At 45.3% G+C, this 26,552-nt stretch overlaps 1 protein-coding gene across 1 annotated transcript in view; it reads left to right on the forward strand.

The window, feature by feature from the left end:
* LOC308324518 (E3 ubiquitin-protein ligase SMURF2) overlaps positions 1 to 26,552 on the forward strand; it is a 61,630-nt gene that overhangs the window by 17,847 nt on the left and 17,231 nt on the right. The window contains exons 2-11 of the mRNA XM_080776572.1: positions 5,542 to 5,580; positions 8,765 to 8,873; positions 12,036 to 12,169; positions 14,578 to 14,643; positions 15,459 to 15,543; positions 15,813 to 15,896; positions 17,389 to 17,603; positions 21,420 to 21,504; positions 22,804 to 22,962; positions 23,112 to 23,168. Of these exons, the coding sequence (XP_080632698.1) occupies positions 5,542 to 5,580; positions 8,765 to 8,873; positions 12,036 to 12,169; positions 14,578 to 14,643; positions 15,459 to 15,543; positions 15,813 to 15,896; positions 17,389 to 17,603; positions 21,420 to 21,504; positions 22,804 to 22,962; positions 23,112 to 23,168 (1,033 nt within the window). The remainder of the gene's footprint in view (positions 1 to 5,541; positions 5,581 to 8,764; positions 8,874 to 12,035; positions 12,170 to 14,577; positions 14,644 to 15,458; positions 15,544 to 15,812; positions 15,897 to 17,388; positions 17,604 to 21,419; positions 21,505 to 22,803; positions 22,963 to 23,111; positions 23,169 to 26,552) is intronic.

Raw genomic sequence — 26,552 nt, forward strand, 5'->3', positions numbered from 1 at the left:
TTCGCTTGCAAAGTAGACTTATTACTCATGTTCCACTTGTTGGAGAACTGAAATGGGAAAAGCTGCCTTTTGGTTTCTGTATTAATAACTTTCGACGAGATATCTTGAGGATACTACGGAATGGGTTAAATCTTACCATTGAAAACGTGGTAAATAAAGTTTGTTTCTCTAGGCAAAATAAAATTGATGATGATTGGAGGTTATGATGTGAAAGAGCGAAAGAACATCCGCAATGTCTACAAGCTGTGAAATCTAGTCGTTGCTCAGTTCATATGCTTACTCAATATACAGTACATGCTCAGTGCTACGATACGACACATTGTGAGCATTAGGTGGCTGTTTTCAGGAAAAGTAAATGAACGGACGCCATGCAGGGTTAATCGTGACATTAGAAACACTCCAATTGTCGTGTTATCTCAGAGGAACAGGAGCAAACTTCTGCACAGCATGCCATGAAATTGACATGTCACCCTGGCCAAACAAAGGTTAGCAGCAGACACCCCTCCCTGGCCCAAACCACCACTCCTTCTAGAAATAGACTTCCCCTTCAGTCCACTCAGACTGCCCCATGGGGTGGGGGGGGGGTTGTGTGTGAGACTCTGTGTTGACTGGCAAGTTCCTTTCAGGCCGTGTGTGTGTGTATATGTTTGTGTGTGTGTGTGTGTGTGTGTGTGTGTGTGTGTGTGTGTGTGTGTGTGTGTGTGTGTGTGTGTGTGTGTGTGTGTGCTTGCATCTGTATGTCTGTCCATCACAACGAGACGCCTGCTGGGACTCTGGCTCGCATCCTTTTCCGACCACCAAGTCGCCTTCCTGGCGTCCGATGGCGCTGCTGACATCTGGTCATCTTGAGTACCTTATTTCTGGTGGATGATATTGTTTTTCTGCGTGGAAATAATTTGACGGCAGCTGGCAATGTTGGGTCCAACAAAGCTTTTATGGTAGGTCAGTTCAGGAATATTTTCCAAAATGAGCTCCCTCTAATCCAGTGGTTTTCAACCAGTGGTCCGGGGACCACCAGTGGTCCTTGAGGGTGTTCCACGTGGTCCACAGCTAAATGATGGAGAGTTGATAACCAAATGGACCCGTCCCTTATAGATCTTTTGTTGTATAATAAAGGGGGAGGGGTTAGGAGAGGGGATGATATTGTGATGTCACTATATCACTTTTTTTTTCATTGGCACATTTGACTGTCAAGGTTTCAGCCTCCAGGAAGAAAACCCTAAATACAAAGGTGGTTGCCACCATTGGTGCGAGAATGTGGTAAGTGAGGACGCTGGCGTTGACGGTTTGCTGCTTCACCTCCCAATGTATGAATGAATGAACCACCAAGATTGGACTCGAACACGCGACACGCTGTCAGGCCAGAGCTTATATGTGGTATGCGCCTGTATCACAAGAATTGTTATTTTGATCGTGTGCCTGTTATCTCTCCTATGGTACCAACATCAATACAGCATGGAATTGTGGACAAAATCTATCCGACAACAAAATATTCTCTAGTCTTGGGTCTGAGAGGCTAGATCTAATTGAATGGTGGTCCGTGGCTCAAATGCCAGTTGGATAGTGGGCCTTGACATTAAAAAGGTTGAAAACCACTGCTCTAATATCAGAAATCGGCAACCTGAAGCATTCTCCATGAAGCTCCCGGTGCATCACTGTCACTTTCCATAATGACTTGTTTGTGTTTTGCTCCAGTGACAAGCGGCAGACCGTTGTCTGACAGTGCTGTCACTACAGTGTAATGAGGGTTGTGTTCTGATGGTTGGCTTCCATCGCGTCCTGATTGACGCCCTCGCACTCCACTCCCCCCCCTCCCCCCTGTGCCTCTGTGGTCTCCCAATCATGAGTGGCCTCCAAGCAGCCATTGTCTCTCTGCGCCGTCTGGGCCATTCCGGCGGTTTGGTCTCTCCGCTTTCTGTTTTTGGGGCTGTAATTCTGCCCCTTGTATATTTTCATATGGAACCTATATAGGCCTAATTGCAGTGTTGGCTTGAGGCTTGCGCATGGACTCACAGGAGGGTCTGCGGGGCTCCTCGGTCAGTCCGCAGGGATCTTATATAGGCTTAGCCTGGCTGTCCGTTATGTTTGCCATGTCATCTTTGTACCTCAGTCAGACAGACAGACGCTTGCCTCATCCTGTAGCTCTTGTTTTCTGCTGTCTAAAGTGTCCGTTGAGCTCATTTCTCGCACAGTAAACACGCGGTGCTTCATATTAAGGTACAACAAAATAACTATCTACAAACATGCTATACAAAGTTTAGTGTACACTGTCCCACCCACAAAATACAGCATTTATAAACCCTGTCCATAATCTCACCTACAATGCCATGCACATACACACATGACACATCACACGCACGCACACACATGGACTTAACTTACCAAAGACCAGAAAAATAGGAAAGTCTGAAGCCTGCTTTTAACCACTTAGGCCCTACTTCGTTATATTACAAAATAGTGAAAATAAGAAATGTTTTTTTTAATTCTTTTAAAGATTTTTCCCATAATGACATGCCCCAAAAAGGGTGAAATTGTTAAAGAGAACACAGTTGTAGGTCACAGGTCATTAGGCTGTTTACTGGGTGACAGGTGGTACTGGGGACAGTGTTCTCTTCACTTCCTAATATTTCACATTTTCAAATCCCATATGGATCAAATAGAAGAGCACATGCAAAACATTTTATTTGAATCCTCCCACCCCCCAGAGTTCCCGCTCCGAAAGAGCCACAACCCTGGTCATCTTATGATATTAATGGTGCTGAGCATGCAAGTTAAATGGTCTGTTAAATGGTTTGCATTTAAATTGCACCTTTTTTTCCAAAGCGCTTTACAACGTAGCTATATTACATTGTCAACCTTTGTGTACATCTTTAAATTGCCCTTATGTTCTCAATATTGTAAAGCAACTTGAGCTACATTCTAAATTATGTATGAACCATGCTTTAGGAGTAAAGTTTATTATTATTAATTCAGTGGTCACTGTCCAGCGGCATATAAACTAGTGCCAAGGGTACCAAGCACTATAGACACAAAAAGAATGCTGTCACCTGTTCCTTATACACCCTCCACCCTCCATCACTGCCTAGTACAGTACACACACACACACACACTGTTCTCCCTGCCTGTTAATAATTAATTAAAATCACTGGAGTGAGTACAAAGTGAGGGGTAGAAGACTGTGTGCGTGTGTGCGTGCGCATTGAGGAAGAGAGAGCGACTGAGGGAGATGCATACCAGATGTTTGAGTAATGAGGTGGGTTTCACTGGAACGTAACACATTCCCAGGGATGTTTGCGGAAAGAAATTCTTCCGCGTCTGTCGAGCATGCTCCCCCTCCCCTCCCCCCCCCCCCCCAGAGAGGAATTAGATCCAGTTTTGTCGTCTGCTTTTTCATTCCAAACACCCGTCTCTCTCTTTACATGGCGTTCTTCTCATTAAGCCCTCAACCCATTGTCTGAGAAATTCACTGTAAACACTGTGTGTGTTTCTATATGTTTGTGCATATATATTATTTTCTCTTTTTCCATACATAATTGTGCCTTTGTCGCTACGGCATGCAAAATGTCACATCACTCGTCGGCAACATTGTCTAAACTGTGAGAGGATGGGAATGTTTTACTGCAAACACAGTGGTTTGTCTGTGTCTACAAGTACATACATATGTACATATAGATACATACATACAACTGAATGGTTGGCTGAATAGCAGTGACTGTAGATTCAGCGGTTTGAATGCCAGACCGCCTCCCTATGGGTGGGCTTTTGTCTATTTGTGTTAGCAAAGCAAAGTCTGAGCACTCTTAACCTGCACGTGAGGGCATTAGGCAAGCTAGCCTCCATAACGACACAGAGCGAAGACACACAAAACACAGAGCTTGCCCCGGGGCCATGCTAGCTAGACATAAAGCAGATTTCATCCAGGAAAGGTGTGAAATGGGCTCACATGGCAGCGTCCGTGATGGCCTTCCCAACCGCAGCTGTTGTCTTAGGTCAGCCCTGGCCCCTGCTGTTATTCCACGGTGGATGCGTGGCCCCCAGCCATATTGAGACTGTTGATAGTCATTATATGGGCAGCGGTTTGTGGCTTAATAAGATCCTGAACTAAAATAATCCTGCTTTAAGCCAGACCTACTGGAATTGTATTTTCCACAGAAAATAATTGCATGGGATTTCTCTCATTTAGACGCACATTTGGATTTTACAGGGTTTACATCTATACCAGTAGGGAGCCAGGGTTAATTTTACCTTTTGTCAATAGCTGTTTATAGGAAATGGCCTTTGGCAGTGGGAAACTGAACCAAAAGCCCAGTGTTTTGATAAATTGCTATAGGCAATTATTGATGTTTTCGCTAAGACTACTAGGGTTCTTATGCTGAAAAATGAAACAAAAGAAACGAGACAGAACATTAAATGTTTCAGTGAGAGTGATTAAAGACAGATTTACACTTGTTGCGTGCTCACACACCAACAATCATGGCATATCCTCAAGCATGTTGCACCTGTTTTGACACCTGCATACAACTAAATATATTTGGGTCTTACTCTTCAGTGTCCTAGTGTCAGAGGTTTCTCTCACTTTGTGAGCAGACCTTAGATACAAAGTTACACAGCATAGCTGTCGCTTTGTATCTGAAGTTGAAGCCAGCTCAACTATTTGTAACTTTGTAGCTGTCGTAGCTTTTGTAGCAGAGTCTACACATGTTGGACGTATCTTATCTTCATGTTGTATCTTTGTAGCTGCCAGTGTGCAGTGTCTCTGCCTCATGGCCCAGCAACCGCCTCCGTGGCCCTCAGAGGGGGATCTGTCGGATCAACTCCTTTCCTCCTGAAACCGTGACCGCAGGGAAACGTTTCAGTTCTCTGTATAAAAAACAGGTGAAAAGTTGTAATGAGCAGTTGAACTTGAATTGACAATACAATTAATAATTCATTAATACAATTGTAAGAGGTGCGTCTCATCGTCGTGCCCACGAGGCATTGACCCATTTGACCTTAGATCAGATTCTAAAAATGTCTTCTACATTCTGACAGTTTTCTGAAAAAGCTATATTTCTATGTCAGTCGTTCTTCGATTTTTCAAAAATAGCAGCCCTACAAGCTCGTGAGCTTGAGCTTGTAGATCTGCTATTTTGCAATAGCTAAAGCATAACTTAATGCTAACACCAAAAGGGTTTCCTGCCCAAAATGGGTTAAACTTGCCTAAAGAAAGAGCATATGAAATCAACTCAAGGCTGTTAGGCCTGTAGGCTGTAAGCCTTCGTTCTCAACCAACAACTAGCTGCCTACCTCCGCTGTTGTTTATGTGATGTAATGCCATGCAATGTGAATGCAATGCAATCTACGGTGAGAGATGGATGGTGCAATCCATATCTGACGTGATGTTAGTCTGTGTTTGTGGTGGTGCCCGAACTGTAGTCGCCCCACATCGGTCCTGAACCTGAACCAAACAACCCCCTTTCAGAGACTTTCGACTTTCGACACAAGTATGAGGGAGGTCTGCACAATTTTAGTAACACCCACCCTTCTCTTCTCTTCTTTCAGTTCTCTGTGCCAAAAACCTGGTGAAGAAAGACTTCTTTCGTAAGTATCTTGCAATTTTCAATAGTTGTTTCTTTATGGTCGCCCGTGCCAGTGTCTTTGAAGCATGCAGTGTGAAATAATAAAAAAAAATTAGAAATGTGGTTAGTTACGGAAAATGGTGGAAGCAGTACGTATCTTTTACTTTAGTAAACGTAGCAATTAATCAATAGCACTATATAAATATGCTCTGTTAATAGGCCTGTATTCAAGCTTTCCCTCGGGTACAAGGACACAATTGAGCAGTTGAGACAAATAACAGTCCATAATACTATGGAAACCTGCATCTCGTGTCGGTCACGCCTCATTACAAGCTCCATATATGGCCAATGCAGAATTCATGCCATATGTTGATCTGACCTCATGAAACCCTGTACACTCAAGACACACTCCATACATGGCCAGTACAGAATTCATTATGTCAGATGAGGTCCGATCCATATGTTGATCTGACCCCATCAAACCCTGTACACTCAAGACATGCTCCATGTATGGCGTGTGTCACGGAGAAGACTGGATCATCACCTAGACCTGCATATATGGAGCCGGCCAGCAACTCTACATCTGACATCTGCAGTCACTGACACCAGATTAATAGTTTAACTCCTGATTCTTAAATGTTTTTTTGTTGTGGCTTTCGCCTTTATTTTATATGGAGGGACAGACAGTAGGCTGACAGGAAATGGGGAGAGAGATGGGGGGATGACATGCAGTAAAGGCTGTCGGGATCGGGAGTCAAACCCGTGGCACCCTGCCAGACTGGATTACCAGCCAAGGTGCCTGGACCGCTGAGCCACGGCCCAGGCTTAACTCCTGCTTCTTAACTGTGCCGTATTAAGAAGGTCTGTTGTTTCAGCGCAAATTTCCTCGCCCTTTAGGAAGTTATGGATAAGGGGTCAGGAGTCAGGACGAATGGGTCAGTATAAATTATGGACTTGGTTCTTTGTCTCAACTGCTCAATTATTGGCATCAAAAATATACTTACAGTACCAAAATAAAAGTACTAAAAAAAAATATATATATATATATACCCCCCCACCCCCCCTCGTGCTGCCAGCTGCCTCTAGCCTTCACCAACACACTGGAATCTCCTTATTAAGCCAAGCGAACAGACTCGTGTAACCATTGGATGTGTCTTCTGGGAACAAATTGTGGTCCTTAAAAGGTTAAAACACATTCCATGCCAAAGATGAGTGTACTCGTCTTTTCAAATGAAACCGCAGCCTGTAGCTGGCTCACTGCACGTCGCGATGCAACACATTGTGAACTTGTTATAGAACAGCTACTTTTGCTATTTGTCATACAAGAACTATAGAACTATACAGTGTGTGTGTGTGTGTGTGTGTGTGTGTGTGTGTGTGTGTGTGTGTGTGTGTGTGTGTGTGTGTGTGTGTGTGTGTGTGTGTGTGTGTGTGTGTGTGTGTGTGCTACATTGGGGAGTCATGAACACAACAGATCTTACCCTGTTATCAATGTGACTAGAATATCAATATAGTTGAATATCACAAAGAATTCTCTGCACATTTAATATTGATATAATACTATTGTAGCGTCAAAGTCCTATTACTTTGGGCTACTGGTTGCCCGATGCCGAGGATCTAGTTCAGACGTGTGATAAAAAAGACTGATGTCCAAAAACGTTGACTTAAAGTTCAAAATGATGTTTATTCACTGTAACTTGTATTAAATAAAACAAGTGAGTGTCAAAACCATATCAATCGCCAGCCTGTGTCTCACAGTCAAAAAACGGTTTGCCTTCACATCAGAACAACAACAGAGCATTCAATCAGTTCTCATTAAGTAACCTGGCCAACCTTGCCCTTGACCAAGCCCTTGGAATGACGTCATCAAAAACACATAGAAATAAAATGAATAGAGAAGAAATGGCTCTTACAAATATACTGTATATATTAACGGTTTAACACAGCATGCTAGCGAGACACAGCAGCATGGCCTGGTACACAGTCCATATGTCTTCAATGTGTAGCCAATTAGAAGACTTTTCCACTGTCGTTTAGCCTGAGCCAGCCAGTTTGTGTTTAACCTGGGAGACTCGGGTGGGGTTAGATGCTCACAGGGGGGGGGGGGGGAGGGGGTGTTTTGGAGTGTCTGTCATGGTGAGTGTGTAAAGGTCCCCCCACTCACTCGGGTGGTGTCTGTGGTGCCCATTCCTCCCATTCCAGCGTCCAGGAGCTGAGCTGAGCAAATACTCGGGCAGGAGTTGTGCCGTTTGTTTTGTGCGCACACAAAACGTAGCGTCTCTGTGTGTGAGCGCATGCATGGTTTCTGTTGATGCCAGTAAGTGTCCACCAGACCTGCAGCACTTGCAACCAGGTGAATGTCGCCCAGCAGGTCCTGCCTGTCAGCAGGCAGCATTTCCATCGTAGGGCCAAGTGGGGGCCTGCTTGGGGCCATGCCGAACTCAATGTACTTGTAAAGCACTCTTTGGTTATTTAACCACTGGAACCCTAGCATCCCTATTCTGCGCCGAACATTTGGCATACAATGGCAGATCTACAAGCCCACATTGTGAAGCATTGTAAGCTTTTACATCAGCTACTTTTGTCAAAGAGATTTGGTGTGTGAAGTGAAATAATAGCAGACCTACAGTAGAATACAGCCCCGGGGGACCCCGGTCAACCAAGTATAAATTGGTTAAAACAATAATCCGGATGACGATAACTGTGCGGGGAGGGATGGGGTGAGGGAGAAAAAACATAAATATGGTATGTTCAAACTGTACTACATTGTTGAAAACTACTACCAATAAACATATATAAAAAAAAAAAATAATAATAATCCGGTCAGCTACGTGTGACCACTGGCAACAAGATGCTGAATTAATTTTGAAATGTAAACGTTGCTTTTAGAGGCTGGAAACTGACACCTAAGTACCGGGGAAGCCCTATCAGAGACAGTGCAGCTCGTCTCCACCTGTTTCGCAGCAGCTCAGGTTCACACTGCTATCACATGTTGCCATTCATTCATTCATTGCCTGTATAGCCGTATAGCCATTCATCAGCGTTCATGTCTTTTACAAAGGCCCGCATCTCATTGAGAGCCAGAGAAGTCTTTTTTTGTAATGAGAGATTGACGTGCCTCATTGTCTGAATTGGAGTGTTGTTCTCCCCCCTCTCACGTGGTGTGGTGATGTGTTGTTTATGTTTTGTGATTTCTTTCCCCGCAGGTCTCCCCGATCCCTTCGCTAAGGTGGTGGTGGACGGCTCAGGACAATGCCACTCTACAGATACTGTGAGGAACACACTCGACCCCAAGTGGAACCAACACTACGACCTGTAAGCACACACACACACACACACACACACACACACACACACACACACACACACCTGCCACAACATCCTGACCTGTACCTCCCTCGCCGCCTCACTCTCCAACATCTGCTCTGAAGGCGGAATGAGCACATTTGTCCTCCTTTTTTCTTTTTTTTACAAGAATACCTTCCGCCTAACCAAAGACTTGAGCTCAGCGTTGCAGCCTGCATCCACTCATCTATCAGTACAACCACCATGGCTATTTTGAGCTCTTTATGATGTGCTTTACTTTATTTGACTTAGCTAAGAGAGCACACAGAAAAATGTTTGCAGCCGTGGCCAAAGGGAACCCTTGTTTACACCGGCCGTCCGCTCACTTACTTAGTGACCCAATAATTACATCATTCTATAGACATAGCAATAGGCTAAAAAAGAAAGTCCTTTGAGCAGCACTTAATGCATGTTGCATGCCCCCCCATGCAACATATCAAAGGACAAGTAAGTGAGGTTAGCATGATAGTATTTTCCCCCACAGACAGAAACACGTGAATGTCTTGTTGCCCTTCCCACAGACTGCTTGTGCTGTGAAAGTGACCTGGAAAATAGGAGTGAAAGTGATTGTGCACCAGTTGAAAAGCGAGAGTGAAAGTTTCCAGTATTTGCTCGGTGTTTATCCAGCCGTCACGCCCAGCCAACAGAAAGAGGAAGCACATGTCTCCGTTTGTTTGGTTGCTCAGGTTACGGGACCCCCCTCTCCCTGCATGGCTGTTTAATTAGCTGTTCATTTCACGTTTGACAGGAGAGAAACACACACACACACACTCCCATACATCCACTGCCCCTCAGAGGCACAGTGTGGAGTGACCTCAGATTGATGGATAGGAGAACATGGACCTGTGGCCGTGTGGAGCTCTCCTCTCCAATCTCTCCCGAGAGCCAGTGAGCTGAGCAGACTGGAGTTTATGTGGAAACTGCAGTGTTTTCTGTGCCAGTGATGAGTTAAACATCACAGTTTGTGTGTGCGTGCGTGCGGGTGTGCGCGTGCGCACTCTCTGGCTAGAGGAAGGACTCTCAGGTGGCGTGTTGGAGAGGAGAGAAGTCTTAATTGACTGAGAGCAGCTCTAGCTGGCTGGCTGGTGCACTCTTATTAAAATATTGACTGCAACACCTGGTGTTAACAATACAGCCAACTAACTGCATTTAAAAGGCATGCTGGCAGTGACTCCTTGTTTCCAGTTGTTGTTGTGTGTGCTCATGTCATGTGAGGGTGGGGAGAGCCAGTATTTGTCTGTCTGTGTGTGTGTTTGTGTTTGCAAGTGCACCATCGAAACATCAGAGTGCGGTCCAGCCACTTGATGTCAGCGGTCTGTTCAAGCCAGCAGACTAGCTTGTGAACTCTGACCTGTCAGCATTGTTGCAGGAAGTGGCAGACATGCCAAGGATAGCAGACAAAGTCTAGCTGGCAACCTGCCTGGCCCTTTCCTCCTGACGCTGCCTGCTCCAAATATGCGAGGCAAGCACTGCAGGGCTCGGCTTTAACCGTTTAAGTCCTATATACTTAATCGTACGTCAAATTGCAACAAAAAAAGCTTTAAGCTCAGAATGCATCTCAATGGGAAATGCGAGCTTGTAGATGGGTCATTTTTTACAAAATGTTATTCTTTTGAAAATCTTAGAAATGTTTTGAAGAAAATTATAGATGCTCATCCGTGTGTACTGACATATCAAAAGAGGGACACCCTTCACTGAAACAAAACCATTCAGCCTTCACAGTGTTTTTCTTTTGTTATTTTGACCACATGCTGCACACTGTGGCCCTGAAAGGAAATATGTGTTGATGGCAGCAATGGTGTCTCTTAACACAAATATGATCTACAAATACAATAGGCTTCATTTCAAAAGCCCAGGCAAGTGATTGTAATCTGCTGCCTTGCACCCCCGCCACCCCCGCCCTTTATTTTTTCCGCACACATTCCCCGCTGCTCGGCATGTGTGTGATTATTGCCTTTGTGTGTCATTAGAGAAATCTCGGGCAGACTAATGAATTACATTGCACAGAGAGAGCATTCCAGATCACCTGGGTTTGATTGCAACGCTTCTCCTCACGTCTGTCCAGCTCATAGCTCCCCCACCACCACCTCCCAGACAGGCATTTGGCATTGACTCAAAATGTCCAGACGCCTTACTCACACCCCATTGTTTCACATCCCTGTCGATTACAGCGTGATAATTACAGCTGGGATGTGTTCCGCGTGCTCTATGGGTGATTAGTTTTACACCGAAGGAGGGGTACTCACCCGACCACGACGCGCTTCTTCATGGAAGAAAGGAGAGAGGAGGGGAAAGACAACTTACTGTAGGAGACAGACCGAGTCAGGCCAGTTATAATGCAATGGCTTGGTAGTTAGCGTTCGTCTCCTGTCTGTCCGTCTCATCTAGACGTCTCCCCAGTCCCCACCAAATCCTTCATCCAGTGACAATGTTTGCACACACACACACACACACACAATATAATCTTATTTTTGCAGTTAACTCTCATTACGAGAGTAACTTAATTAAGCTCTCTCCACACACACACAGCAAAAAGAGAAATGTCTGCCTGGATGTTCCCATTTTCATCCAAACTAAGGTTATTGATTGAGCCCATTGGTCAGTCTCCTCGTCTACGCTACAAGTGGCGCCAGTAATTCCCCTACTGTGCTAAGTGCGGTCACATTGTGCCCATTGCATTTCTGTCTGTTAACTTTGAGTGACAAAATGTTCCCACAGTTTATCCAATGCTGCAATTACACTAATGAAGATTTCAGATGGGAATGTTACGTTACCAAAGCCACAGAACAACAAAGCCACAAACATAATGTGTGTAAATGATACATGTTTCTTGACTTTCTGTCCCAAAATGAGGACTGGCTTGCTCGACATCTTCTCGTTATGCCATCCTAGGAATAATGCATGTTTAGATAGTTGACTTTGATTGTTAGTTTTAATTTACTGGACAGGAGAGAAACATTTCTCTGAAAGAGAAATTGGACACATCTTTCTTTCAGATTTTTTTTAAAGCGGTTTGTCACTCATTCTCATCTTAGTCATCTTCATTGTTGTCACCAGAGATGATGTCAATAATAACACTGTATTGATAGTGTCCACTCTCCATCCTCTGTTGCTCTCTCTCTCGCCCCTCAGGTATATCGGTAAATCCGACTCCATCACCATCAGCGTGTGGAACCACAAGAAGATCCACAAAAAGCAAGGGGCAGGCTTCCTGGGCTGTGTCCGCCTCCTGTCCAACGCCATCAACCGCCTCAAAGACACAGGCTGTAAGGAGCCACATGATTGACCTATCTGTCTTTCTGGTAGTGTGTGCGCACAGTAAAATCCTCCGTGTTCATTTAAGTCCAAAGAATGTACAAATGGAACCAGGTCCATTTCTGTTTGTATCCCATAGGCTCGATAAAACCTGTTACACTGACACTGTTACACTGCTCCAGCCTCCAGCCCCAGGTTGACTTATTTGGAAGACATTTAAGCTTTACCTTTTTTATCCCAGGCTCTGCTGGCGGACAGCTGGTGGCCAGAAGCATTATGTTTACATACTTGTTAAGTTGATAGCTCAGAATCGTCTTGAGGAAATTGCATGGCATTTGGCACAAACGTTCACTTGGACTCAAGGATGAACTGATTAGAATTAGGTGGTCAAATGGCAAAGGCACTGTGACCTCACAAAACATATTCAGTAAATTCCAAGTCTTCACGACATTTAACTATGAGTTTTGACAGACATGGATGCAGACATGGAACTGCAACTGTTGGCAGGCATACGACAGCGATGCTGTATTTCTAGTTTTTCAGATGTCGAGAATGTCAGAGAACGGTCCGTGTGTTACTTGGGTGAAAGATTTGAATTACCGCTATGCAACATTTTCTGTACGGTAGCTTTCATGGGGAGAATTGGCTGCAGTACAAATGCAGAATGGAGGCCATATACAGTAGTTATCAACAATAATCTTTAAGCTTTTATCTTCAATCCCCTTCTTCTCCCAGCTGCTAGGCTTTTAGTGTGAGGAAAGTCCTACTTGGCCCAATGAGACAAGCCAGATGCTAATAACGCAGCTTCGCTGTCAGGGCTAAGTGACAGAGGGTGTGTCCCTCACTAGGCTTGACAGAGTGCAGACCAGGGTGCGAGGGGATTCACACACACACACACACACACACACACACACACACACACAGTGTCACACACGAACAGGACAAAACAATCACTGTCACCCTGCGATTTCCATTAAAAGACGCTAATGTGATAAAAAATGTGTTGTTAGCTAAGGTATAACATATCATATCAGAGAGAGTGACTTGTACCTGCGGCCTCACAGTCGAGCCAAAAGGAAGAGAATCCCACTTTCCTAGAAGCCGCTGACACTGTTGTTTTCCTGGAGTGGCACAGGAAACCTGAACCGCACTCCACAGCTGTGAGCGGTTTGCTGCTGCATTTCCTTACCCCCCTGTCCTTCTGCATAGACTGGCAGCACACACACACACACACACACACACACACACTCTGCAGTGACTAAGCTCTGCATATCTCCGTCTGTCGATCTAGACAACCGACCATTTCACCCAGACATGCATAATTGTATGGCTATTTGAGTGTAAGCACAGATCAGTCTTGTATTGTGGTCTCGCTCTCTCTATGGTTTTGTCATTCCTTTGCATCTTTGTGAGCTGTTTCTGTCTGCCATTCACAGCCACTGCATGTTATACGTAGATATACGTAGGTGCAGGTATGCTCTTATAAGCTTGTGTATTGTTATGCTTTCTGTCCATCTGTGTGTGTTTTGCGTTTCCTCCACGGGCTACTGACCCCAGGCCAGGCTCGTCGTCACAAAGCGGTTTCCAGTGTCGTGTCTTTTTTTCCCCCCTCTGCCTGTTTAGTCTAGACTGACATCCTGAGCGGATCTGCGCGACACCCAGACAACAGAGCACAGAACAGATAGTGGCATTTCTCATGTCTGCAGGCAACTTGGTATTCCTCACATTTTTTTGCACCCCCCACTCCCATCTGTCCCAATCCTCCTCCACAGTTCTCTCTCTTTCTTTCTTAACGGTCTCATTCCCAGACTCGGTTGAGAAGACAAAGACTTTCCAGAGTTTTGGCAGAGGGGTTCACGTTCGTGCTCAGACAGACTGAGTGGAATAGTGCTGGCTTTGTGCTGACATTTGTCACATGTCTGACCTCTGACCACTGCTCCCTCTGTACCGATGGCTCAACGAGCTTTCTTTTACTGTTCTTTTACTAACTTTTACGGCCCTGTGGCTGCCTCCTCGCAGAACCAGAACATCTGTTCTGGTACATCATATATACAGGTCCAGTCGTGGTCTAGAGAGAGAGAGAGAGAGAGAGGGGAATCAACTGGCTGATGTAAATGATACAGAGCGATGGGACTTGTCCATAAGGGGAAGAAAAATAAAAACCCTTCCCAGCACGTGCTGGTTTACATGTGTCTCTCTCAGACACTGATCGATTCAGCTTTCTCTGTGTGTCTCTATCTCTCTCTGCCCTTTCATCTATTGATTTGACATTCTCGTTCTCTCTCTCCCTCTCTCGACTTCCTTCCTTTTCTTCGTTGCTCTCGACGCTCACCTCTCTCCTCTTCATCTCTCTCTCTCCTCTTCATCTCTCTTTCCCTCCTCTTCATCTCTCTCTCTCCCCCCTTTCTTCCTTCAACAGACCAGAGACTTGACTTGAACAAGCTGAGCCCCAATGACAGTGACACAGTGCGAGGCCAGATAGTGGGTGAGTACAGGGGGATTGTTCAATTGGATTAATTACTATGTTCTCACTCATTGACCAATGATCCCAAAATGCTATACTGTGCTTAAGCCTTACATTTATTTTGGCATGCAGCACTACGGTACAACAAAGAATAAATTGGGCTTTAAACTAGCCACATTAATACTAACATCCCTGTTTTGTGCATGTCATTACATGCAAAAGTTGTAATTTCATTAAAAATGTAATACCAACAAAAATCCTGTAAAAAAGTGCTTGTAGACCTGCTATTTTTGCCAAAAATAGCACTCGGAACGCATTCCAATGCAACACGTTGGGACCTTGAAGATTGCCGTTTTTTAAAATGGGGCTTCAGGCCTTCAGCTGCTAAACTTAGCTTGTTTTTGTATTGCAAGCTAAGTTGCTACACAAATGTTTCTACAAATGTTCTCTGGCTACATAACACAACGCATAACCCATCAACAGTTGGCCAACATTGTAGCATTGTTTTACATTATGGCCATAGTGTATCACAGTTGTAAAGTAAAATGCAATGAATTCAGATATACCAGACATGCTCCTCATGAGGAGATTAGCCCCCACAAGGCACCCCACTGACAGCTTCTAGGCCCCCGTTCCGAACCGTTCATAAAGCTTTATTGCTCTGCACTGTCCTGCCCCATATGATCTGTGCCCTGTGAGTGTTGTGTCTAGTAATGTGTGTGTGTGTGTGTGTGTGTGTGTGTGTGTGTGTGTGTGTGTGTGTGTGTGTGTGTGTGTGTGTGTGTGTGTGCGTGCGTGCGCGTGCACCTGCATCTGTCCACCATATGTGGATCTAGTGAGTCTGCAGTCCAGGGATCGGATTGGCACAGGCGGACCAGTGGTGGATTGCAGTCGGCTGTTTGACAACGATCTGCCAGACGGGTGAGTTGGATAACCCCCCCCCCCACACACACCCACACACACCCACATAGATACACACACACACACACACACACACACACACATAATGTGCACTGCCCTCCTAGCACAGAGATAGGCTAAATACATTCTGGAATATACAGGTATGTTCAATGTGATCAGGCCGTAATCTGCCAACGGAGGTTCTGTTCTGCAGCGGTGTTAAAACCATGTCTCACTGCTCTCTCTCTCTGTGTGCGCCCATGCTTTTGTGCCTGTTTTCTGCTGCCAAGGTGGGAAGAGAGGAGGACGGCAACCGGACGAATCCAGTACTTGAACCACATCACACGCACCACACAATGGGAGAGGCCTACCAGGTGAGTGTGCCACGCAGTGGAAGAGGACTACAGCCAGTGTTGTGAAGCTGAGACGTTTTATTGTCGCCTGACTTTGGCACCATGTTGGATAATCGTTACCTAAACTATCATGAAGCCTGCATGAACTTCCAGGTTATGTCATAATGCTCTGTCCAATCAGCATGGGAGTGGCATTGCACCAAATTAGATGCCAAAAAAAACCATGAGTTTCCTTTTTTCTCTCCGGACTGGAGTCACAGGGCTGATAAGAGAGGCGACAGCGATGAGAAGGGGGCAGAGAGGAGAGTTTGGCCACAGACTTTCTCTTCCCCTCTCTCTCTTCCTCTTCCCCTCTCTCTGCTTTCCCTACTGTCCTTATCAGCTGTCTTCCTATTACCGGTAGTCTTATTCCAGCACATCACACAGCTGTGTGTCAGTGCGTGCGTCAAGTGCAAATACACCAGCTGTTGTTCATGAGGTCAGCAGACGAGTGGCTGTTTTGGAACTGGTGTGTCTGTGTACCTACTATAGTCTGAACAAGGAGGTTTTAATGTACCTATCAGTATCACACAGCTTAATGCTATCACACAGCTTGTATATAATCATAGTCAAATGTGTTGTGTTTATATTTGTCAGCCTAGGTCATGTCCACAGATTGTTGGTGTGTGGTCTATCGTCTCTGGGTGGCAGGAATTAACATAAAGTTGGCAATTGGCATTAGTAAAAGTAAGTAAGCCATGATAGCATGAGGCCCGGTCGAGCCATGAGGCCCATAGGGCAGGAGCCTAACTCCTGTTTCTGTAGCGTGCTGCGTGAGGCAGCTTTGATGCACAAGTACACCCCCTGGACATGATGCTAGTATGTTGCAGGGACTTACCCCCAATGCAACCCTTGATGCTGTGCCAAGCAGGGAGGCATTGGGTCCCATTTTAAAAGTCTTTGGTATGACCCGGCCGGGGATCGAACACCCGACCTCCCAGTCTCAGGGCGGACAGTCTAACCACAAGACCACTGAGCTGGTAATTGGCATTAATGCTAACGTAAAAAAGAGCAGGGTGTGCTGTTCTGTATTGGAGAGGGCATTGCTATTTGTGTATTGTTGGACCCATAGAAATAGAAAGGTATAGAAAGGACATTTCAAAAGGGACACTGGGGTTAACAATACCATTAGATAGCTTTACTGTTATTTAAGTTTACTGAGGCAGCATTCAATCCTATGATTGAATGATATCTCTAGTCTAGAACAATCTGCCCAGGAAAATTAGTTCTGTCAACACAGAATTAGGGCACTGAGCTCTTTGTACTATTTTATATTTATGGATGTACAGTACCAATGTCAAATTCATGCATAATTGATACATGAGCCAGCAAAGCCAGTCCACAGTGTATTATGTTCAAGGATGAATGTGTGTGCTATGTGTTCTATTCTATCCTTCCTGTCCTCCTTTGCTCTCTCGCTCTCTCTGTCTCTCTCTCTCTCTCTGTCTCTCTCTCTTTCTCTATGTCTCTCTAGGCCAGCGTCGGAGTATTCCAGCCCCGGCCGTCCCCTGAGCTGTATTGTAGACGAGAACACACCCATCAGCACGAATGGTGCCACGCCACCGCCCACCAGCGTGGTGCCATCCAGTGACCAGCGTGCCCAGGAGAGACGCGTACGCTCTCAACGGCACCGCAACTACATGAGCAGAACGCACCTGCACACGCCCCCTGACCTGCCGGAGGGATACGGTGAGTTGCAGTTGCAGTGTGTCAGACACAAAGCCTACACGGGTTGTGCAAGGAGTAAGGACGAGCTGTGATTGGCCAGTGCACTTGTACCAGGACACGCTGTGATTGGCCAGTAGCCACTTTGAGTGGCAGTCAGGTGTGTGCGTCACCAGAACATGATTTACTATTCTGTCCTTATCGGGTCGCAACTCAAACTCCCCTGAGTCAGCTAAGAGAACTTTGTTCTCTTAGCCACGGCAACTTGCACGTTTTAGCTCACTCTGTGGTGGCTCATGTTCGCTTGAGACGGTGGGCCTCCGTCGCGGTCTAGTCCATAAAATTGTTGTTGAAGGCGTGAGGCACTTCCGCGTTGGCCACAGTAGCGGGGCATGCATATATGCACAACCCGTGTAGGATTTAGAATGTTGCGTGTCGGACACATAATCTGCATAAACACACTGTAAATACACTTCTTATTAATGTCTCTCATTTTGTCAGTCTGTGCTAGCTGTCCACTGATAAACAACATATGATATGCTTTTACTTAGTAGTGTAGAACAAAATAAAAGTATATGAAATATTGCAGTATCGAAAGGGACAAAACAAAAGTACGAGTGGTTACGTTTAATTTAACTGACACGCTCCACTTCAGAAACACCGGCAACAACACGCTGACGGCTAAATGCAAAGAACGCTGAGCCCACAACATCAGAGTGCTGTGTGTATCTGCGCTGCCGTGTCATGACTCTTAGGATCCCCGCATCCCAGCTGAATCACTCCGCTAATCTGTGTCCTGTTTAGACTGACTCAATTGAATTGATCCGGCAGTTAAACGCTGGCGGCAGCCATTCACTCCACCCCCTCCCCTCCACGTGTCTCCCTCTCTCTGCACAGTGCACTGCACACACTCAAGCAGTCGGCCATATTCATTTAAACACACACACACACACACACACACACACACACACACACACACACACACACACACACAAACCTATAGCCGTCACACAGCCTGAGGGGAGTTAAGCCACAGTGTAAATCTTGTTGCGGCTTTTGGAGCCTCGTTTGGAGGACACTATCACAGTCTGATTAGGAGGCTCCTTGTGGTGTCTCTCTCACTGACTGCTCCACTCTGTCTCTTACCCCCTTTCTCTCTCTGCTTCACTCTGTGTCTCTCTATCAATATGTGTTGCGGTTTCTTTCTTTTTACGGTCACAAAATGTATATTGTAATATTATTTATCTGTCTAATTGGGTATTTCCCACATGGTACCTCCCCCACCCCCCTGTCACCAAGAACGTGCACACATAGACCTGCCAACCAGTGCCAGAGCATGTTTGCTTGATTGCAGTTCAGATCTGTGAGAGAAACATTTATGAATAAAATATGTAGTCACCCTCTCGTGTAAGCTACATGAAACAAAAGGCATCGCAGGCTACAAAACGAGTAGTGATCTATACTGATTACGTTCTGTATAGATATGTGGTTATGTCCCGATTCTGTTATTCTGTCCGTGTTTTCTGCTCAACCGTCAAATTTGTAGGACCTTTTTGTTCAATATAAAAGCATAAAGGTCAGTGTGCAATTATGGTTTTAGTTTTGCTCATCAGTCAAGATGCAGACTACCAGCAATAACCTCAAGCCCTTTTCACTTATGAATTCTGGAACATGTCTGGGGAATCAGACCGGCACATTGTCCCGTGTTTAGCCTTTCACACATGTAGCACGCAACAGGAAAATGTCTGTTTCACATAATGTATAACTAAAAGTACTCAGTTTGATAAGGTGCAGCGTCTGGGTAGACAATGCGTCAGCCACTCCTGAGATACGAGGATCAACACTTTTGTTTAAATAAATTTCCTTCCACGGGACATGACAGATTGCTCAAGTAAATTCACCGGATGAATCGTGTATTCACACATTGAGCTGTTTGAGTTCAATCGGACGTTACCTCGACTTAACTCAATGGAGCTGGAAGCATTAAGTCAGTTGCATGTCAGGTCCCAGTGAGTTGGACATGTGCGTTCATACATACAGCCGACCGTTTAAAGTCTGGAAATCGTCCATATTTGAGTGCATGTGTGAAAGCCATTTAAGTAAAGGTTTAGTGTAAGAGCATTTATCCTCCTTTGGTTTTGCCACGACATGTGGAAATTACCATGATGTCATTGCTGGTTTTGTAACATATGTTAGGAGAACATGGTTTTGTGCCTCCTTGGAATAAAGCTTAAGAGTGTCCCAGACACCAATAAATTAATAGAATGTATTTACTAAAATGTTACTAGCTTATTCTAGTGTCCGCCTGAAAATGTCATATGCATGTTGATTAGTGTAACAAATCAATTTGTATTACACTATATGTACACTTTTCCTTTCTTCCTAATACAAATCGATACTCCCATCAACAATTCACAAATTAATTGCATCAAAGTGTTCATTGTGTCAATATTTAGGTAGACAGAAACATTATCTCTGGAGGCTTAATTGTCTCATGGAGTCATGTGATAATGCTGTGGCCATCAAACAGGATTTTGATTCTCCATAGCATTTTCCTTCATAAATGTGTGGGAATGGCCTATTTCTTTAAAATTAATCACACCTGTGTGAACTGAGTGGTGCAACAGTACTGTACTATACTGTACTTCTCGTACTGTACGGTACAAGCCCTCCTCCCTAGCATGAGTGTTTGTGTGTGACTGTGTGTGTGACACGCTGCGCAACATTGCCATCCAGTGGTATTGCTGAGGTGTTTCAGCTGTCCACGCTCGGACGGACAGAGACAGACACAGCCAGCCAGGGACATACATAGCTGCGTAATGGAGCGGAGGCACCGCTCAAAAAAATGTCATGAATGCGACATCCAATCATGCCCACATTGGAATTGCATGGGCCTCTATAGAGCGTACCTCCTAAACCCCTTTCACTCTGCCCATAGTTGGCACCACAAAGACACGAAGTCTCTCGTACAAACTCGGCTTCCACAGGTCCTGACGGCAGCACCCCACCATGTGGAGATCTGTGCTCTCAAGAGAAAAACGTTCTATTTCTTATTGCCCTTTTCTTTTTTTTAGACTGACGTTTTTGGATAGGGATTAAAGAATTTAATTTAATTTAATTTAAAAAAAATCTTCTCTTTCTCTTTATCTTCTCAAATAGATACATTAATAAATAAATCTTCTTTTTTCAGATTTGATTTGAAAATCTTTTTAACTTTTTGAAAAAACATTGGTCAAAGCATTGGTAATCGGCGGTCTGGTCTCCTCACAATCCAGAATGGCATTTAGACCTGATAATCTGGTCATCGGTTCGACTCCATTATGTACACATGCGCTATAAAACCGGGCATTAATGTCCACATGGATGCCAGAGAGAAGAGAGAAGTCCCTGGCAGGCTGCTCTGTGGAAATATCCCTGTCAACCCTTGTGATGAACGAGCTCCCCCCCATATCGCCTTCTCAGTCTTCCCATCCACCTTCTTTCCTCCAACTCCACCAATCCATCTGAGTCTGGGACCTCTGCTGACAGAACGGTCTGCTTTTATCTCTATCGCGGTCTGATCTCTATCTCTCTCTATCTTAACGCACGCCACGCAGATGACACACAGGCTCTGGACCGAAAAACACACACACACACACACACACACACACACGCACACACACACACACACACACACACACACACTGCACTGTATAAATCAAACCTCATTTCATTTTCCGACGTTGTCGACACAGCGTCTTGTGCACTCCACGTGGGGGTGGAGGAGACCAAAATCGCTCTGCCGTGTGCCTGAATCCTTCCTTTAGGTTTTAATATCCTTTTGTCTCCCCCCCCCTACAGAGCAAAGGACCACACAGCAAGGACAGGTGTACTTTCTCCACACCCAGACGGGCGTCAGCACATGGCACGACCCCAGAGTACCTAGGTATGTCTGCCGTAAGGCCTGTGTTTGTCTGTGACACATTTCCCCATATTCACATTAACTTTTCATTATTTTTAGTTTAGCTGTAGCTGTTGTTGTTTTTGTTTGTGGGGATTCTTGTTTTCTTCCCCTTTTTTTCACCTGGAATGTCCCCAGAAAAGTTAGTTGTATGACAAGATGACCATGATCTACACTCTCTACAGAATATACAGTCTGCACATCCCCCTCACATCTCTGGTTACAAATGGACCCTTTCAGGTCCATTTGGTTTCATTTGTGCATTCTGTGTTGAATTAACACTGAGGTTTTTTTTGCAGTGTAGATTGGGGTCCCAGAGATAAAATATTAATCAAATGGCCCTATTGCATATCAAACTGGGGGCTTTGAAATTAAAAAGGTAACCCGTCACAGTGCTCTAGTATCCCCCAGGAAAGCAGATGCTGATTACAGGCTTGTGGAACGCCATGAGTTTTCTCTCTTGCTAGAGAGACCTCTAGACTCTGGTCTCACCACAGGATGCAAGTGCAAAAGCACAGGCGTTCCACTCTGTCATACTGGACACTCGAGGGCCCTGCTCACTCAGGCATTCGAGCGCTATTGACTACCAAACTCCCAGAAGGACAATAATGTACATGCACGTTCACTTTCACACATGCACACAGTGCAGTGTGCTTCAAACTAGATCAATAAAACATGAGCAATATCGTAATACCTGGGCCAGTTCACCCTCGCTCCGTGTCAATATGCAGCGTGATGGATGGTATTTTTATTGCCGTGAATACTAGCCACATTGGTCAGGCCACACCTCACTGGGCAGACGTCTCCAGATGAGACCGAGCCGCCCAAAGTTCAGAATACTCGGGAGGCTCCTCTGCTCTAGCCTTGGCTCTGAAGCGGCAGAAGCCGATAAGTGAGCGCCAGCATAGCAGAGCTACTCCACTGTAGTGTTCTGAACCTTCTCTGCTCTGTGAACCACTGCCGGAAAAAAGGGCTGCATGGCAGCAGTAAATAACTGGTGGGAGGAAAGAAGGGGAAAAATAGCATAAAAGTGATTTCTCAGACACGTCAGAAAATCCTCACTCTCCGCCTGAGTCTCCTCTCTCGACCCTGAGTCACTGCTCTCAATAGTTTTTATTATAAAGACAGACGGAGAGAAAGAGAAAAATTCTCTCTCTTTTTTTGTTTTAAATGCCACTTGACTATACTGTATTTGAACTGTGTGTGTGTGTGTGTGTGTGTGTGTGTGTGTGTGTGTGTGTGTGTGCGTGTGCGTGCGTGTGTGCGTGTGCGTGCATCTTTCAGAGATCTCAGCAATGTGAATTGTGAGGAGCTTGGTCCGCTGCCCCCTGGCTGGGAAATCAGAAATACCGCCACTGGCCGGGTCTATTTTGTGGATCACAACAACCGAACCACGCAGTTCACGGACCCGCGCCTCTCCGCCAACCTGCATCTAGTCCTCAAGTGAGTCCGTTGATTGGTTTCCTTTTTTTTTTTTCTTCTCTTTAACTGAACTAATTAGTAACAATTAGCAACTGTTCTGAAATTAAATGTAGTGTACAATTAGTAAATGTTTTTTCTTTTCTTTCTTTTCTTTTTTTTGTACCAAAAAGCCCCAACAGTCCAAGCCCCAACGGTTCTCGTAGTGGTGTAGAAAGTCAGAATGTCAGGTAAGGCACAAGTACACTCACACACACACACACACACACACACACACGGGCAGTGTTCTCCCTGAATGCGTTCCATGAACGATCGTTCACCAACACGTTCATATTTTGGGTGAAGGTGAACTGAACGTACTGTATTTCTGCTTGATGAACGTCATTGTGAACGAGTTCATTTCTGGCATGTGTGAACGTCACTTTCTAACGTTCAACTTCGTTCAAGAGTGAGTGTTTCCATAGAAGAGCCTTCCAGGCGAAACCCCCGCTAAATCACACCCTAAACTGTCCTTAATATCTAGCGGAAAACCCACCAATACGACACAAATTAACTAATCTTTCTCAGCCATACAATTTCGCTGGACATGAGCGCGCAGCTCGCTTCTAACTGCATGATCCTGTCATGCACGCAGATAGCAGACACAGAACATGTACCAAATCCCGACCCAAACACTGAGGAAACTTGTTGTTTGATTAAACATAATGTGCCACGAAAAATAGCTTCCAATAGCTTGTTATTTTTTAGTCGAGGAGGTATTTGTCCATACTTGATCGCCTCATTCGGCCAACAAAATACATCTCCCTCCACAGAGTGCAGTGATGCCTGATTTATTGTTCGTTGTACAACGTGTTCCATGCGGAAAATAGCTGATCTACAAGCTCACCACGTGTTGCGTCTGCAACGCGTGAGCTTGTAGATCAGCTATTTTCAGCATGCGGAGATATGCAGGTTGTGAGAACTGAACTTTCACAAGTTTTCTCATAATAAAGACAAGGAAAAACAAACGAAAAATAACTAAAATTGTTAATTTTTTGGAACCATGAACTTTAGTTCAAAATGTTGAATTATGAACTGAACTAAAAAAACAGACCTTCCCTCGGTGCTGATTCTCATTTCAACGACCCCCAGTTTGATGTTCATCAGGCCATGGATGATAGGTTCTGTTCTCTGGGACCCCACAGTGTTAATTACATCTTTTTTCCTAACTCCGCCCCTAGCGTGTCCAAGGACCCCATGTTGAGAGCCAGTGTTTTACAGGAGCGTCCTACGCCAAGGTGTGTTCACCACCTGTGGAGGTTCAACAATCAGAGCAGCTTTTCTGCTGAGCAGACCCAGACACTCTCCCATGCACTCCCCCACAGCTTTCCCTCCACACATGCGCGCACGCACACGCACGCACACACACACACACACACACACACACACACACACACACACACACACACACACACACACACACACACACACACACACACACACACACAGAAGTTTAAATTCCACAGCCCTGCTTGCAGAGGTTTTGATGGCGAAGGAGTTTTTAGCACACAATCCGTCACAAAGCAGGCTTTGGCTGCACATCAGATAGCGGCCTGGAAACCAAGGCTGCCGTGTCTGCGGCCAGGATATGCTCAGTAAATGAATGAACCGTGTTTGTTCGTGTGTGTTTACGGGGGAGGGTGTTCATATGTGCGTGTACTGTACACGTGTGTGTATGTGTATACCCACACAAGTCTGTCGGGCTTGCCTCTGCACTTTGTGGTGGCTGCCTGTTTTTTGGCTTCTTTTTTTTTCATGTGCGCCTGCGTGTGTGTGTGTGTGTGTGTGTGCATGCTTTGAAACATTTTCACCTCATGCAGCTGTTCAAATACAGTCATGGCGATGGCCACAGAGGGTCCCGGGCCTCTGTGGAAGGTGGGAGCAGCGTTGTGGGTGCTTCGACGGGCCTCCTTCACCGCCTGACCTCATTCTTCCTCCTCCATGCAGGGAGAGGCAGAGTGCTCCGACGGACGGATGGAGAGAGAGATCGGGTTTCTTTTTTTCCCCCTGTCCTGACAGATCAAAGAACGTGTTTGAGTACTTTGTACTCCTTTTTTTCCCCTTCTCGTCCGTGGTCCTCTGAAAATCTTATAAAAACCCAGCCTGGCACGCCATGTACGTTTTTGTAATGCAGGAATTTTTCGTTTTCGTTTTAAGCCCAATAACGTCCAGATGTGCGAAAATCTCGCACGTAGCATTTCTCCTGTTCTATAAATACACAGGTTGGATAATTATTACACATCAAAGCCAGGAAGGGAGTGGGGTTTTTCGTTATTGATTACTTTATTTCAGAGGAATGATCATATCGGAGTCGGAGAAAGGATTGCGTCTCAGCGGTAAAAGCAAGTCTATAGCCATTAGAGTGATCCGACCACATTTATGTGCTCTGAAGTGAGAAACCCCTGACTTTGACATGACTTTGATGGAAGAGGTCTGTAACGGTGTGTAATTGTGTATGTGTGTGTTTAATCTAACACGCCTCACAGAGGGTTTCATTGTGTGCTACTGCTAATTCTCCACTGGTTAGTCAAGGGCTTAGATTCCTTTGCTCAAGTTGAGCAAATTAACCAGTCTTGACATGATGCAAGTGACCAGGTTTTGATCACCGCCACGAGCCCCAATGATCCATTCTTAAGCCTCCCTTGTATCTGAAAGGCCATTTTCCATTCTCTGAATGAAACGGTGAAACTCGAAACTCCTAGCTGACCAGCATGAAGCCGCTGGACCGTGACTGGAAATGGGACCAGCTCTGGAGCGACGTTCCCTCTCGCGACAAAAACCTCTGGAAAAGAGATCAGTCGCCATGGCTTTCCATCAAGACATCTGCCTTTTATCAAGGGCAGGGATTTCAGGAGTTTTCACCCCTCACACGGCCGTCATCCCACAAAAATGTTTGATATATATATATATGTCCGTCAATCTCATGGTTTATTGGCCCCTCTTTATTCGCTAAAGACATTGGATCGGCCAGCCAGAGCACGGTTTTGGTTAGACTCCCCGTGTGGTGTTGCAATATCTTCTGATGAATACCCCCCCACCAGTGCAGCTGGTCACTGTACAATAGGTAACTGAATCCTTGTCTGTTTTTAAGAGCTGGCTGACCGTCTGTACACTCGCACGGGAAGTTGCTGTTTCATTTCCACAGAGGATGGCTGTTTTCTTGCATTTAAGCATTTTATTAGCAAGGATGGTTTGGTAACACTTTATTCACAGCGGCCATATCCCAGGATTATTATTAGTCTGTGTGTCACGTCAACCTATAGCACAGCATCCTAAGCACGCAATTGTTATGCACTGTGATTATAGTGTACATGAAATAGTTTTCCATGGATTTGTAAACTGATTTAATATACAGGAGTTACACCGCTGTAGAATAAAGTGATTATTGTATTATTATATTTTAATATGCGTATATCGGCAAAGGCTGTTTTCAACACACCGCATCACTGTGTTCACCGCTCACCAGGGAAACGACTTGAAAAGGCAAGAGAGAGGGAGGGTGTGTGTGCGTGTGTGGGCGAGACAGAGAGAGGACAGTGCAGGAATGTTTGATTTATGGGTGAAAGTGCATGGAG

The sequence above is a fragment of the Protomyctophum bolini genome (genome assembly GCF_963924005.1).
Source record: "Protomyctophum bolini genome assembly, chromosome: 11".
Lineage (NCBI taxonomy): Eukaryota > Metazoa > Chordata > Actinopteri > Myctophiformes > Myctophidae > Protomyctophum > Protomyctophum bolini.